This window comes from Aristolochia californica, unplaced genomic scaffold (genome assembly GCF_029961685.1).
Source record: "Aristolochia californica isolate CCGP_79_NKW_82.1479 unplaced genomic scaffold, dmAriCali1.0.hap1 SCAF_3, whole genome shotgun sequence".
Taxonomy (NCBI): domain Eukaryota; kingdom Viridiplantae; phylum Streptophyta; class Magnoliopsida; order Piperales; family Aristolochiaceae; genus Aristolochia; species Aristolochia californica.
This window is the reverse complement of record NW_027181992.1, coordinates 4,297,378-4,313,780: the sequence shown is the minus strand read 5'-3', so window position 1 is coordinate 4,313,780 and position 16,403 is coordinate 4,297,378. Positions and strand designations below refer to the sequence as shown.

At 39.4% G+C, this 16,403-nt stretch overlaps 1 protein-coding gene across 6 annotated transcripts; it reads right to left on the bottom strand.

Moving 5' to 3' along the window:
* Positions 1 to 1,001: 1,001 nt before the first annotated feature.
* On the bottom strand, positions 1,002 to 16,403 carry LOC137958425 (heat stress transcription factor A-1a-like). Of its 6 annotated transcripts, none has more exons than XM_068805429.1 (3): positions 16,336 to 16,387; positions 5,520 to 5,817; positions 1,002 to 2,048 (listed from the first exon to the last, which is right to left on the bottom strand). In XM_068805429.1, the coding sequence occupies exons 2-3, from the start codon at positions 5,736 to 5,738 to the stop codon at positions 1,122 to 1,124; spliced, it is 1,146 nt and encodes a 381-aa protein (XP_068661530.1). In that variant the 5' UTR covers positions 5,739 to 5,817; positions 16,336 to 16,387; the 3' UTR covers positions 1,002 to 1,121. The 6 variants fall into 6 exon arrangements, 5 of the variants coding, with proteins under 5 accessions (XP_068661530.1, XP_068661529.1, XP_068661533.1 ...); XM_068805428.1 differs by lacking the exon at positions 16,336 to 16,387 and adding an exon at positions 5,893 to 6,013 and having other exon boundaries at positions 1,003 to 2,048; XM_068805432.1 differs by lacking the exons at positions 1,002 to 2,048; positions 5,520 to 5,817 and adding exons at positions 13,213 to 13,767; positions 15,611 to 15,670 and having other exon boundaries at positions 16,336 to 16,400.

Genomic DNA, 16,403 nt, shown 5'->3' with positions numbered 1-16,403 from the left:
GATAAAATATGCCAGGGTCGTGTAAAAAATATTATTTTTATTAGTATATGAATATAAAATGGATTGAATACGAATCTGAGCCGTAAATAACTTATTTTATTATATTAATTTTTTAATATATTAATAATTTATTTACATTCTTTAGAGAATGAAGTAAATGAATTCATGACTTCTAATATTTAGATTTCGAAGTAATCTGACCCCATCTATAAGATCTGTGAGTGAATAATTTTTTTTAACTAAGCCAACCAAATCCAATTTGCATTATTGTCGGGGTAAAAAATTCTTAATACCCGACCCACAATGGATCACATCTAATCTTACGATTCCCCAACATGGCTCAATCTATTTGAAGCACTACCCTACTTCATTTGCATTTAGACAACAAAACCCGAGTTTAGATACGCCTGGAAATCCTGACTCAATGAAAAGAGGCCTTAGTCCTTCCCAAAGTCCTTCATCTACAATTTTTTTTAATTCTTAATTGTATTCATCCAGTTGACAACCTGATTGAGTTGAGTTTGACCTCATTCGGTGGGTTCCTGACCTGATTGGGTTCAATTAGATTGGTCTAAAGATGCATATTTAACATTTACAGTGAACTAATCTCAAAAGAATTTGTTTGGTATGTGCATCGCAACAAGAAAATTCTTAAACTCATATTAATGAACTTCTAATCTGCTAATTCATACCCTACCAATCGTAGATGCCAACCATTTATTTGTTTATATATGATAATATCTTGGAAAGTAGACAATTTTTTTTTTTCGTTCATCCTAGTTGATTTGAGTTGTTTTATCTTATTAGTTCTAAATAGAAGATGGCAGAATGGAGCTAGAAGGAATGCAGGTTATTTAAAGGCCGGTTAGGCCTTCCAGCAAAGAACTTGTGTTGTTTAAGATTTTAAATTGCAAGAACAGGTGATCATCTATATGCTCTTTTTACCTATCCAGGGGGACAACTCGTGTCTGCAAATCTAATGAATTGTGGAACTCACGTTTAACAGTCATATATCTATCTATACATTTGGTAGACATGCCACATATGTGAGAAAGAAGCGAATTTTATATAGACAGAATAGACCAACGTGATTATGTATCATATCCAAAATTTTGCTTACCCTACGGTGTGTAAAAGTTACCTTTCATTTCTGATGCCACAAGTCCTGTCTGCTCTGTGAGATCCAAAGGCCGATATGTTTCAAACAGATTGGCATTATATTTAGTTGATTCAATCTGCATCGCACTACCAAAATGCTCTGGGGAATCTGACCCACTTTCTTCATTGTTCTCCGACATTGACACATCCAGAAGAAGCTGCTCCCAAAAATTGTTTGGTATATCAGCAACTGTTATCATCTCGTCGGACTCTGAAAGGAGCAACTCTTCCCCTAATGGAATGGGTAAGTCTATTCCTAGTGATTTCAGATCCAAATTTGTGGACATATCACTGATTCCATCTAAGGATGGCCCAGATTGTGGGGGCGTGGCAGGATTTGGGTCTGGCAAGAGCAGAGGCTTGTGGCTGTCATCTGTTAGAGGCTTGTACTTCACTATCGCCCCACTGGAATTGGCGTCATGGTTGTCCGTGTCAGTTTCTATTGTTGGCATACGCCTTTTCTTGGTAACTTCCACTATATGCCTTTTAGCTCCGTTTTGCTGCAATAGCTGTGCCAAAAACCCAGGCTTTTGCATGGCCATAGCAAAAAACGACAGCATCTGTTGCTGATTCTGTTCCATTTGTCGGAGCTGTTCTATCACAACACCTAACTGGTTATCTACATTCTGCTGGTGCTGTCTCACTTTTACCAACTCCTGCATGAGCACATTCTTATCCCTCTTGAGCATTTCAACTTCCTTTTCTAGCCCAAAATTTCCAACCTCTACGCATGGGTTAGTGTATGGATACTTTTGTTGAGACTGGCTCTGCTGGACATGGTGGTTCTGAGCAGATTTTTTGCGACTAATGGTTTGAAGTAAATGTCTTTGGCCCTTCTGAAATCCATCATTTGCAAATTCCCAGCGGTCTGGGTCAACTTTCCCAAAGCCCTGAAAAAAATTATTGAGAAAACTATAAAAGTTGAATGTAATTTGATGTGGCATATCTCCAAATGAATAAAAGGATACCTCTGATTTTGTATAAAGTAACGTATATAAACCAGTGGTCTCAAGTATGCTGAAAATATGTGAGGGAAGAGGATATCCCTTTTTGCCTTTATTTGAAATTAGTTGCACAAGAATTAAAAACTAACATAAAGACAAATCCAATAATGCATGATAAAAGAAAGGGTAATTCCTTCAGTTTAAGTGTGTACAGGGAGTGTGGGACAGCCTCCAGTTTCAATAAGCCTTTGCAGTTTTGAGGCCATATTTCAGATCTAACAAAATTATGCCAAGGTTTCAGTTGCATTCTATGACAGCATCTAAGAAGTTCTCCACAGTGAACATGAGAGAACATGATTTCATTTAAGATGGCCGAAAAGATATACTCTGTTGAATAGAGCAACACTGGCTTTCTGCGTGTTGAATAGAGGAGTACAAATTTAGAAAATCCAAGTGCATTGACCCAACAAGGTGCAAATGTAGGATTCATCCCCCCACTTTTGTTTATGTACTCAAAACTTAAACATCCTCAGCTATTCTGTAGTCTAGAAGAAGACTAGCTTCATAAAATAATCACAAGGAAAAACACTATCAAGAATGTGAGAAAACAGATACAAGTTTTGACCAACTTCTTTCTTGCGGAGTAAGAAAACCTGACTAGATGCAGTTAATTGTGACCCGAGAAAATCGTTCTAAATTATAGAAAGAGAAGATTGGCAGAACTTGCAGTCCCTGATGTCATTTATTACAAGAGAAGGGGAGTTTGGTATGAACCAAAGCTCTGATACCAACTGATATGAACCACATCAACCCGTGACGAAACCCGATATCAAATCTGGAAATCGTCCCCAAGACCTTTCAAGTTGATGGAAACCGCGACCTGTTGCTTAGCAAAGCAAGAACCTTGGTATGATGAAGATGCCACAAACGGGGATGAAAATCCGTTTGATAAGTCGTTTGAACGCCACAAGGAAAACCCTGATAAGTTCGAAAAGTTTCTTCAAGAACTCAAGAAGAATAACTCTCAATATGAAATAAAAATCAAAGACCCCTAATCCGTGTACCAGGTCCTCTATTTATAGTGGAGAACGTGGTAGAGAATCCATGTATAATTAAATTCTTTCTCCTAATTACATTCAATAAGCTTAAGGCAATTTGGCGTAAATAGAAGTCTACTATAATTCCAACATGACCTCTAGGATAAGTTGCTAACTCGTGGCTATCCTTGTGGGTCCCACGAAATCTTCTAACTACATGCCCTTGCTCAATGTACGTGTATGGCTGCTGGGCTCTCTTCCGGATCAACTTTGATGAGTAAAAACAACCTTTGTTGTAGAACTCTCCGAACTAAGTTATTCAGCATTTCTTTGAATCTTTTAGTTCGCGCCCTCATCACAGGACCAACTGGAACTTGAATTGGTTCGTGAGTATTCCGTGCAACCTCGATGTCCTCATCAGAATTTAAAACAGCAGTTTCTTAAACATGGCAAAGGCCAAGTGATAGTATTAGTGGCATCATAAGGGATCAGGGCTTGGTCTCACATATGCCTCTATAAGAAATATGAAATGTATATTTGAATGCTTAGTGCTGTGGCTCCACATCTCCAATATATAAGGGCAATCTCTAGTGTTATCACTTATCCTTTTACTATTGAAAATTTTTCCACCTTTGATATAATGTATAATCTCGGAAACCACTTGTCAGTATGCTATGAGTTTGCTTAATACTACTAATTTGCTTCAAAATGTAAACCAATATCTACTGCAAGAAAAAAAAAAGTACAATGAATAATTTGAACTCCTTAAACAGCTCAATCTCTTAGACAATTTACCTACTCATCCATATCTTTTCAAAAAAAGACAATTACCTACTCATCCATATCTTTTGCTTAATATAGCCCATTCAAACTAAAACCTCATCTTAATGAAATTACCTTCTTGAATAGAACTCTTTTCCTAAAGGTATTCAGAATGTCTAACTTGGAATATGATCTTTAAGGCATAAAACTAACTCAAATCCAATTTCTTCATAGAACCAGGGAAACCAAGTGCATTCAAAATGTTTGGAAAGTAAGAACCAAAGAGGAAGTGAAATATGTGGAGAAGAATTAAATAGAAGCGGCAACACAAGGGCCACAGATATTATCAAATAAGCAGCTACAAGGTCATCATTTGCAAATGTCTTTTATGTCAAACAAAAGTAAACAGAATGACCAAAGCAACCTTATAAACAAAACCTTAGTCCATCTAAACCAAATCGACTCAAAAGAAAATTTTCTATGTTAAAAAGATAGAGCCAGGAATGGCCTTACCAAGAAAAGTAGTGGGCAAAAGTTGTCTGTGACTGTCTACCTTTTGCTTTTGCTATTTCTGCCTAAATGTATTATCAAATTTAGCAAACACCTCAACAAATACTTACACTGCTTTTAGAGGCATCACCGGACAGACCATTGAAAAACCATTCCAGAATAGATATGCATAAGAAAGTAGGAAACCTAGCTGATGCTAACAACCTAGGTTGCAATGTTCGCAATGGAATTTGAAAGTGTCATGAACATGATTAAAGTTAAGTAGCCACTCAGTGTGAAAAGATGTTAGCTTCTTCCAGTCAGATATGCTGCAGAAGTGAAATTGCAGTTGCTGAAAAGCAAGAAGCAAATGGAAAGCTGAAGACTAAAAAAGGATAAAAAAATAAAAAAGAAACTTTCATATTCTGCATGCTGGCAAACAAGAAAAGAAAAGAAGTTCTGTTTGCTCTCAATCTTCATTCTGTATAGTAAACCATTCTTTTTCTCATCAAATCCACCAATTACTATATTAATGTGGTTTGAGGTACATGATGCTTCACATGAATAAAAAAGCAACATGGTCATAAAAAAGCTGCACTTGACCCTCACGGATCACATGCCAGAATGATAAAGAATATGAAGCTAAAGATTCCAAATTATGTTGGATAAGTGGTGGACATTAACGTGTTGCTTAAGGTGCCAAGAAGTTTCCACCTTCTACAATAGAACAATCCTCCCCAGAGGAATCTTGTGGTAGAGCCGCTTGTTTCCATCTTCCAACACTTTTCAGTGGGTAATGCTCTGGAATACATTCCAGCTAAAAATTTAATACGAGGTTTGAACAAGCTTCTACTGCTACTCATTTTTAACCCAAGCCCGGAGGAAACAGGGAAAGAGTAAAAGGAAAAGGGAAATACGATAAAATTCTAGCGTGTCTATTGATGCGAATATCATTACTCATCATGTGGTTCCTGGCCCTCGAAAGACTGCAATTCTTTACAAACTAAATTAATGTCATGAACAATGGCATGGGAAAGAACAAAAAGAAGCTCGCTTCGCCATCAAACAACCACGTTATATCAACGTGCAGGAGCCCGACATACGGGGGTATTCAAGACGAAAGACTTACATAAGTATTGAGCTGCCTGACGAAGCTAGAAAAATTGCTGTGCTTGAAATATTTAGGCAGCAAATCCCTCGAAAACGAAGGCGGATCCCACACCACGAAAGTGTCGCCGGTGGCACTCCATGAGATGATGGCGTCAGTGGCCGGATCATTAACCACGTCGTAGCACTTGCTCAGAAAGGGCGTCGGAGAATTACCGAACCCATTCGACCCTTCTCCCATTAGCTCCCGCTCGAGAGACGATTGGAGACGTTGTTGGAAATCTTGAACTAGGGCTTTTGGTCTACTTCAGGCCCATATCCTACAACAGAATTCTCAGTTTTTTCCTTTCGGGCAGTATGGAGCAAAATTTGAAATCCGATAAAAATTACCCCACCTGAAGAAAATCTAGATACAATTATGAGAAAACCTGAGCAGAAATCGAAAACGAAGGTGCCGTGAAGAATCGAGAAGGAGACTGTAGAACTGTGATGCTTCCGCGAGGCCGTTAACGTACACCGACCTTTCCCACCGAAGCTGGCGGGCGTCTCCAATAAAGTAGAAAAAGAAGAAAATGGACAGTCAAGACCTGGGGATGATCGTACGGTCGTACATTCCGTTTGTGTGACATCCATCCCACATCAGCCGGACCAGATCACTCCTCTAGGTTTGGTTATATAACATTTTTAACTATTAATTCTAAACCCTAAATTAGTTTAGTGATCCTAACACAATTCGAAAGTGTTCTTGATCAAACCTTTACAAAAATGAAATGATCTAACAATGCCAGTCTTATGACTAGGGGTGCACCAAGCCAAATTGGCTTAAAAAAAACTCGACTTGTCATCTAAACCGATTCGTTAGCATATATTTTTTTATGAAAATATTTTTTATTCTAATTATTTTGTCAATTTCCTCTTTAATTGGATGATAATTACTGTTATTTACGTCAAACATCAAAGATGATTAATCGTCCAACCCTTCAATATCTAACTAATTGTAGTTTTTCAACATTTAATATTGTTGTTTGCTAATAGAACAAATACTATTAATGGAGCTATTTATTTCTAGTTTCTTCTGTTCTCTATGTCATCAGGGCATTTTCAAAATTTGTTTGGATTGGTTAGTTCCATGCATTTGATGAAATTCTTTTTTTGTTCACCATAGTGACCTTCACATTATCCATCTAAGGATAATAAGACTAACCCAAAAACAGAGAAGGCTTCAATTGTACTGATCTCCCTATGATAATTTGCATATTTATTTTCCTTTTCATTAGTAAACTTGCTTTTTCATGAAGAAGAAATAATGCTAATAATCGAAGCTTACCTGTCTGCAGCTGATAGCAAGCAAGATAAAATGATTCTCTCCTAATGGCTGGGTGGAACCAAAATTTTTAAAATGTATGGACAAGTTCATGCTCCAACTCAAAAGGTGTTACAAACGTGAAAAGCCAAGATGCGGTCTGATAATTTGTTAGTTATTGTCAAGGGTATATAGAATGGGCTCAGCTTGTTCAAGCTTCAGGGAAATATCAAGACTCAAGCCTCTGTTCTGGGATCTCTGTGATCCTGAATTCACCCTCAAATTCTTCCATCTGAATGGTTATAAACCAATGAACAAGCTCCAGGAAGATCATATGAGATTGATGGTCAGCAGTGTGAAGTGGATGATTGGATCTTCGAAACTGTTGGAAGAATTGCCATGTTTGCAGAACATTAAAATGTTGAGATTGTTTATCTTCTACAGGCATACTTGGAGGAAGTTGGTTCTTCATTCAAATACCTCGATTGCCATCTGTGAAGGCCAACATTTCAAATACAAACTCCATTTAGAGATTACTAAGTGGCTTCAATTGTATTGATCTTGTTTAAGGAATCAAGGTTGGTGTATAGTTCCTCAAACATATAGCGATCCTGTCTAGTACTAGAACATGGAGGAGAGTAGCAAAACATTTAGGACAGAAGAAATGACAAAATCATGAATGTATAGTTCCTCAAAATCATGACAAAACCCATACTAATTCTTCTTCTTTTGATGTTTTTTTTTTTTTTTTATCATTTCCAGCTGAAGATACATTCACGAGATTGGACACTTTGGTTGGTGCCGTAGAAGCTGTGGCAACTGGCCTGGTACAAATAATCTTCAAGAGAAGAATTTGAATATTCAATTCAGCAACAAATACCATTATTGGCTTAATATGGATGTCTTGAGCATCTGTTGCTTTACAGCCTCGAATCAACCTCAACAATGCCGCAATGGGTAATACTGCATCATCTTCTCTTTCAATGAAAATACCATATAGAGGTTCCTCAGAGTTCTCGTACGCTATTTCCCTTTCCGTTGTGTTTCAGGACATGAGATGGATGGTTGGACATAGGAAAGATTGACTGAACATAAAAATTGCCCTTTCAACGTCTTTCGGCTTCGGTGGCCTTTACTTTACCCCTTTCCAGGAGTGAGCTTCCTGATCTTGCCAGAGCTAATCGTGTTTCAATGGGTGAGATTTTTCTTTTTTTCGAGAGGTTAATATTGGAACAACTGAATCTCAACAAACAGATAAAGCTAAACAAATAGATGAGGATGAGGATTATGGAAGATAATCCAAGATATAACCAAATCTGTTCAAATTTAAATATTTTTCAAATATTTGTAACAGATGTATCTTATCTACAAAACTCCTATAAATACAAGTGCTTGTAGTCCTCCAGAATCAAGGAAGGAAAACATTGTTTCTATCTATCTTGTTTTACTTTTACATGGTATCAGAGCTTCCAAAGACATACGTCGCTCATCCATGGCTTCCAACGTGTCCTCTACAAGCCAACCTTCTTCCAACAGTTCTTCTTTGTCTACAGCCAGCTCCATTCTCCCCACCCAACTCCATCATATCATTACAATCAAACTCACCAAAGACAACTATCTTCTTTGGCGAGCCCAATTCATTCCATACCTCCGTGGTCAAAATCTCTTTGGTTATCTCGATGGTTCCATTCTTTGCCCACCTCTCACAATTCCTTCATCTTCCAATAGCTCCATACACATCCCCAATCCTGCATATATTCACTGGTCACAACAAGATCAAACCATTCTAAGTGCTCTCCTCTCTTCCCTCACCGAATCTCTTCTCACCCAAGTTATTGGTCTTACAACTTCTAGAGAAGTCTGGCTTGCATTAGAAAAATCATTTTCTTCCACTTCCTCTGCCAGAATCCTCAGTATTCGATTCCAATTATCTACTCTTAAAAAGGCCTCCCTCTCAATCACCGATTACTTCACCAAAGTAAAACAACTTTCAGATACTCTCTCCGCTATTAGTCATCCCCTCAGCCCCTCAGAAATCACCTCCTATCTTCTTGCTGGTCTTCCTTCCTCATATGACCCCCTTGTTACCTCTATAACCACCAGATTAGATCCAATCTCTATTGATGACCTATATGGTTACCTGCTCACTTATGAAAATCGCCTTGAGCACCAAAATCACTCCAATGACTTCACCTTACCCTCGGCCAATATTGCCACCTCCTACCATGGTCGAGGTCATCGTGGTTCACCTTCAAATAGAGGTGCTCCTCACTCTGGAAATCGGTTCAGAGGTAGGGGGCGTGGTTTCCAAAATACCTCACCTCACCATGTGTCAAATTCAAACAGACCTCAATGCCAAATCTGCTCCAAAATTGGCCATACAGCTACTACTTGTTGGTATAGGTTCGACCAACAATTCCAACCTCCCTCCACACCAAATCCTCAAGCAAACATAGCTCAATCACACCCACCTCCTACTCCAACTCCTGCACTAAAATATGATCCAAACTGGTACCCTGACACTGGTGCAACAAATCACATTACCTCCAATCTCGACAACCTTTCCCTCAATGCAGATCCCTACCCTGGATCGGATCAAATTCAAGTGGGCAATGGTCAAGGTTTGAAAATTCTTCACACTGGCTCTTCTCTTCTTCATTCAGCTTCAAAATCTTTCGTTCTCAACAAAATCTTGCATGCTCCTGAAATCAAAAAGAACTTATTATCAGTTTCTCAATTCACAAATGATAATAATGTTTATTTTGAATTTCACCCGTCCTTTTTCTGTGTCAAGGATCCATCCTCGGGAGCTATCCTCTTTCAAGGACCGAGTAAGAATGGTCTTTATCCGCTGCATCCTCTCTCATCTCCCTCCACCAGTCCAGCTTCTTACATTGGCGAAAGAGTCTCGGTTTCACAATGGCATGCACGCCTCGGTCACCCTGCTTTACGGACAGTGAAAGCAATCCTTTCCAAGCATCATCTCGCAGTCACCAGTAATAAAAGTTTTTCAGTTTGTCATGCTTGTCAATTAGGGAAAAGTCATAAATTACCATTTCATTTATCCCCATCTAGTTCCTCTACTCCTTTTGAGTTACTATTTATGGACGTATGGGGGCCCTCACCCACCGAGTCTTTTCATGGAAATTTCTATTACTTAAGCATCATTGATGATTTTTCTAAATTCATTTGGCTTTTTCCTATCATTGCAAAATCAAAAGTTGCACATACCTTCATCACTTTCCAACTTCAAATTGAACGCTACTTTGACTGTAAAATCAAAAGCGTGCAAACTGATTTTGGAGGTGAATTTCAGGCTTTAAAATCACATTTTCTCACCTCTGGCATCATTCATCGTCTATCATGTCCCCACACTCACGAACAGAATGGTACTGTTGAACGTCGTCATCGTCACATCGTTGAAACGGGTCTCACTCTCCTGGCCTCTGCGTCTGTTCCCCACCAATATTGGGACGATGCTTTCACCACTGCCGCCTACCTCATAAATCGCCTCCCCTCTCCCGTCATTCAACACAAAACTCCACTTGAACGCCTCTTCAACCAACCTCCCGATTATACATTCCTCCGTACCTTCGGGTGTGCCTGTTGGCCCTATCTTCGCCCATATAACTCACACAAAATGTCTTACCGCTCCGACCTCTGTGTCTTCCTTGGTTACAGCCCCAATCATCGAGGATATCGGTGCCTGCAACAATCAACAGGCCGAATATTTATCTCCAGGCACGTAATCTTCGATGAATCCCGTTTCCCGTTTCAGCAACCAGATTCTTCCTCTCCCGCATCCCAGACCCCTCTCCCATCACTACCCTCATCTCTCTCTCTTTCAGAATCTAACTTGTCACAAACACACCCCCCATTGCAAAATCCCCTTCTGTCGCAAAATCTTCTTCAGTCAACGACAAATCCCCTTCCGTCGCAACCTCCCCTTCCATTGACGGCAAATCCCCTTCCGTCGCAACCTCCCCTTCCGTTAATGGAAAATCCCCTTCCGTCGCAACCTCCTCTTCCGGCGCACAACAACCTCTCATCGCAAAATACCCTTCCGTCGCAGAATGAATTTCCGTTGCAAAATCCAAACCCGACGCACATTCCGAACCCGTCGCCACATAACCCTCCGTCGCAACCAGACCTACCGTCCCGCCCAAAATCTCAACCCGAACCCCATGTTGAAAATCAAAACTCCCATCCCATGATCACACGATCCAAAAATAATATACACAAACCCAAAAGTCTCCCCCCAGATATGACTCCCCCTCCACGGGCCTTAATCACTGAAACCCAGGAAATTGAACCTACTTCATTCTCTACTGCCTCGAAAAATCCACATTGGAGACAGGCCATGATTGAAGAATTTCAGGCCCTCATCGATAATGGCACATGGGCTCTAGTTCCTCCACAACCCAACATTAACCTCGTGGGCTGCAAGTGGGTTTACCGAATCAAGAAACGGGCTGATGGGTCCATCGATCGCTACAAAGCCCGCCTCGTTGCAAAAGGCTTTCATCAATTGCCAGGTATTGACTATGATGCTACCTTTAGTCCAGTGGTCAAGGCCACAACCATTCGCACTGTTATCTCTTTTGCAGTATCACACAGTTGGCCTATACGACAACTAGATGTCAAAAATGCCTTTTTACATGGAAATCTACAAGAAACGGTTTACATGACCCAACCTCCTGGTTTCTCAGATCCATCATGTCCTGAGTTTGTGTGTCATCTCCAAAAATCTCTTTATGGGCTCAAACAAGCACCCCGTGCTTGGTTCTCACGACTCAGCAATAAACTAGTAGAAATGGGTTTTACTGGTTCCAAGGCCGATACTTCCTTATTCATTTTCAGGTCAACACATACTGTTATTTTCTTACTCATATACGTTGATGACATTATCATCACTGGGCCTCACCAATCTTTTTTACACTCAATCATCACCAATCTTCAGCAAGATTTCGCCCTAAAAGATCTTGGGCCGCTTCACTATTTTTTGGGTATTGAGGCACTACATGATGATCGTGGACTTTTTCTCTCACAACAGAAATATATTTTTGACCTGCTCAAGAAAACCAATATGCTACAAGCTAAGCCAGTTAACTCCCCCATGTCCACAACAGCCAACTTATCAATATTCAAAGGTGATCCTTTCAGTGATCCTACTCTTTATCGCAGCACAGTTGGCTCTCTCCAGTATCTCTCTTTTACAAGACCCGACCTCGCCTTTGCAGTCAGCAAAGTATGCCAGTTCATGCAGCGTCCAACTACAGAGCACTGGACCGCAGTCAAACGCATTCTTCGATATCTTAAGCAAACTATTCACCATGGCATTCTCATCCGCCGTAACTCATCCACAGAAATACATGCTTTCTCTGATGCCGACTGGGCCGGTTGTCCCGACGACAGACGATCTGTAAGTGGTTATTGTGTATATCTTGGTTCTAATTTAATATCATGGAGCTCCCGCAAACAACCAACGGTTTCACGATCCAGTACCGAAGCAGAATATCGTGCCATTGCTAATACCACTGCAGAAGTTATGTGGCTCCGCTCTCTTCTCATTGAACTCGGCATCTCAAGTCAACGTACAACTACACTCTGGTGCGATAATATAGGGGCCACATATCTCACGGCTAACCCTCTCTATCACTCACGCACAAAGCACATCGAACTAGACATTCACTTTGTGCGCGATCAGGTTGCCCAACGTCAACTACAGGTTCGGTTCATCTCCAGCGCAGATCAACTAGCTGACTCATTCACAAAAGCGCTTCCCACTGCACGTTTCTGCCAACTTCGAGCCAATCACAATGTACACGAGCTCCCATTGCGATTGAGGGGGCGTATTGGAACAACTGAATCTCAACAAACAGATAAAGCTAAACAAATAGATGAGGATGAGGATTATGGAAGATAATCCAAGATATAACCAAATCTGTTCAAATTTAAATATTTTTCAAATATTTGTAACAGATGTATCTTATCTACAAAACTCCTATAAATACAAGTGCTTGTAGTCCTCCAGAATCAAGGAAGGAAAACATTGTTTCTATCTATCTTGTTTTACTTTTACAGTTAAGACCGATCAGAAATCCTCCATTCTACATTGAAACCAGAGGAGGATTATTTTATTTTTCATAGTTCATGCATTAAAATTTTGCAAACTGCAGGAATTCTGCAAAGGAAGAGGATCAGTATAACAGAGGTTTTGTACAATCATGCCAGCAGCATTGTTAAGGGTGGAAAAATGTTTAAGAGCCAAGATTTCATTTTTGAGTAAGCCCCGAGATTTAGATGCAATTTATTCTTAGCTCAACAACACTTGAATGATATAATGGCAGCCAATGAGGAGCAATGAAAAGGCAAATATACAATGAGAGACAAAATTTATAGAACAGCTCAATCAAGTTCATCAAACCAATCATCCGAAGAGATTCGCCATTCACCACACCTGTACAAATTCCTTTAAAATTTATGCATCTCTCAACAACAGGCCACGTGAAAATATAGCAATTATTGGCCTTAGGCTAATGGTACAGAGAACATAAATAAAAGACCCAAACAAGCAAACTCTGCGACAGACATCTCATCTCTAAAAAAGGTCTAGGACTAACGAAAAATAAACACTATGAGAGTTGCTCGTAACGCTCAACAAGAAGCTCGTCAAAGTTCCAGTCTCTAACGAGGTCACGTCTCACTGCATGGCTCCGAACCAAACGTGGGGGGCCTGTAATAATACCTTGTGTACTTGCCATAATAGGTTGCGGGGTCACCTTGGATGTCATTGTCGAGTTTGTGGTGTCTGACAGAGCCTTCCGGTTCAAGCAGTTCACAATTGCAGAACATCGACCCTCATTATCTGAGTAGCTTCTAAAAGATTGTGATGGGCTATCCACACTATGACAGACAAGACACGCCAAGCTCATGGTTCTCAAACACTACTCCAGTCCCAATTTAGCTGCAATTCCAGAAGAAGATACAATATAACATAGGCTATGAAGATGCTGTGACCAAATGAATTTCTTAAGTCGGCAGACTGCTACAAAACTTCGTTTCATCAAGTAATGATTTTGGAAGGACCTAGTAGTTTCGAGGGGACCAATATGGAAGGAAGTTCTTTGCATTACTTAGAAAATGAATTGGAGTAAACAAGGAAAGCTTGGTTTTTTATGTGATTTAACAACCAAATAGCTTCATCCTAGTTGAAGCCAAGGAAAAAAGGGAGACAGGCGCTTTTGAAAGGAACAGAAACTAATATAAAAAAGATTTCCAAATCTGTCAGCAAATGGGTATGTGTCCTTGTATCATCTGCCTTCTACATGGCTTCAAAGACTGAGATCATGTCCTCACGATATTATACCAGAGTCGCATCTTGTTGTGTAGCATAAATGCAATAGGGGATATCTACCTCCAACTTGTAGTCATGGAGCCCATCATTTGCTGGAAACGGTTGCCCTTCTGCATTCCCAATATAGCCTTCTATCTATTGAACACTTTTTCTTCGTTTTGGATTTAGGTAATGGAATCCAAAGATCACCGAGCACCCAGGAAAATCAATGAGGCTTATGCATCTTCCAGAAGAGTCAAAAGGCATGCTAAATTCTTTCAGTAGATTATTTATCTTCAAAAGCGTAGAACTTAATTTAAAGGTATAAATACACTTATGCAGTATGATACTCATAAACATTTTGTGACAGAAGATCTGACCACAGACAAGAGATTGTTATTGAAACACAATCACATCAGTAACACAATAGATCATCATACTTTCAGAGTAAAATTTGATAAAGACGTGAGAGGGCAATAAATTCTTTAATAATTGAAGTTAAAAAAAAATACTAGTTGTGCACAAATATATATAAAATCATCTATGGGAACAGCTAATATGGATTATAAAATTGAGGAATCAAATGTATCCAATGGTTAATATACAAAATTCCCTTCCCATTATCAGGTCAATTATAACTTTTCCCCATCTCCTTCTCCTTAATCCAGTCAACTTCAATGGTATATTACTTTGCTTAATTCCAATCCATCACCATCAACGGTATGTTCTCAAAAAAAGTCTTCTAGTATATTATTTCCACACCCTTCTGTTCTCTCTCTCACCCTGTTTCAATGCCTTCTAGTACGGTTCTATGCATCAGTTCATCTGCAAATACAAGGTATGGGAATATAATCTATCTTAGTGCATCATGAATTAATTTAGATTAGTAAGGCCTCTATAGGCTCCTTGGTCATGACATCTTTCCATCTCTCAGTTTCCAACTTTTCATTAAAAAAGGATTTTTATGTTAATTTCATCTGTCCACACTGAGTTAAGTTTCAAAAAAGCAACCACACTATTTCTCAAAATTCATCCGATTCAAGAACATCGTCTCATTCCTCACTTGAGCAGCCCTTCCCAAGTTCCGACCACTGCATTCATAACTTTGAAACTCCTTTGCCTTGAATTCTCTTCATTTATCAGTTAAGCAAGCCTAGTTTGTAACAGATCTCCAAAACTTTTGGTGTGGCACAGGCTCTGTTCCAGGATTCCACTACCATGGATAAGTACAGTTTACTAGACAAGAGATGTTAAGGAATTCTTACTATTTCACAGTACTCACTTGAAAGTCCCAGTAAACCACTGACCCACTTAAATTGACTAAACCGAGAAACAGCCATCGGGAATTGCACAGACATATCCTTTTTTCAAAGATTACATTGACTATTATTCTTCGAGCAGGGAAGCACAGTCGATGATCAAACCGAAGGATCAGGAGCCGAGTCACGTCAGGATTAAAGGAAGAAGAACTCACAGAAATGTCTGCTCACAGGATCTCATACCCATATTTTAAGTCCAGATCTTCCAGCACGTACTAAAAAAGTAAAAAATATTAACCTGTTTGCCTAAAAATAAAATCTTCAACTTGACTTTAAAGGAGAAATCAAGTCAATATCATCCACATGGGAGAAGCAAAATATCTACATGAAAGCAATTAAGAAAAAGTACTTAGTTTCAGCATTAACTGCAATTCTAACATGGAACGACAAAGTTCCCCTTAAAATTCAGACTCTTCAACAGATCTCCACTACGGCAAAGTACAAGAATAGAACAGATTAAGGCAGATCCGTCACCAAATATTACCATTGTCGAATAACACACTGTCAGGGCGATATTACCAACAAAAACACTGACGACATCGACATGAATTTCACTAAACAGTTCTAACAAAACAAAAACAAAAGAAAAAGTAAGTAAAAACAAAAGGATGAACAAACAGGTTAGAGAAGACGCGCTACATAAAGAACGCCACAAACGGAAAAATGAAGCCGGTCTAGAATAAAAAATATATCAAAACAAAAAAAAAGAAGCTAAAACAGCTAGAGGAAAGAACTTCTAACACTGAAAGAAAACTAAGAATAACGGCAAGCGCTGCAGGAGCGAAATTCCTACAGGTTTAGAGGCGTTTGCAAGAGAAATTTGAACAAGCCGAAGAACAAAGAAATCGAAGAATCGAATAACATGAAGAAGAAAAAATACCTTTTTGCACTGAAACCGTTGGAGACAAGGGAGAACAGGAGACCTCGGAGGAGAATCTTAGCCCGTTG

Coding starts and splice junctions, on each gene's coding strand:
- LOC137958425 (XM_068805429.1), bottom strand. CDS start 5,738: ATGGGAGAAGGGTCGAATGGGTTCGGTAATTCTCCGACGCCCTTTCTG. Junction 2,049..5,519: donor TCAGGCAGCTCAATACTTAT/GTAAGTCTTTCG, acceptor AATTTTTTTCAG/GGCTTTGGGAAAGTTGACCC.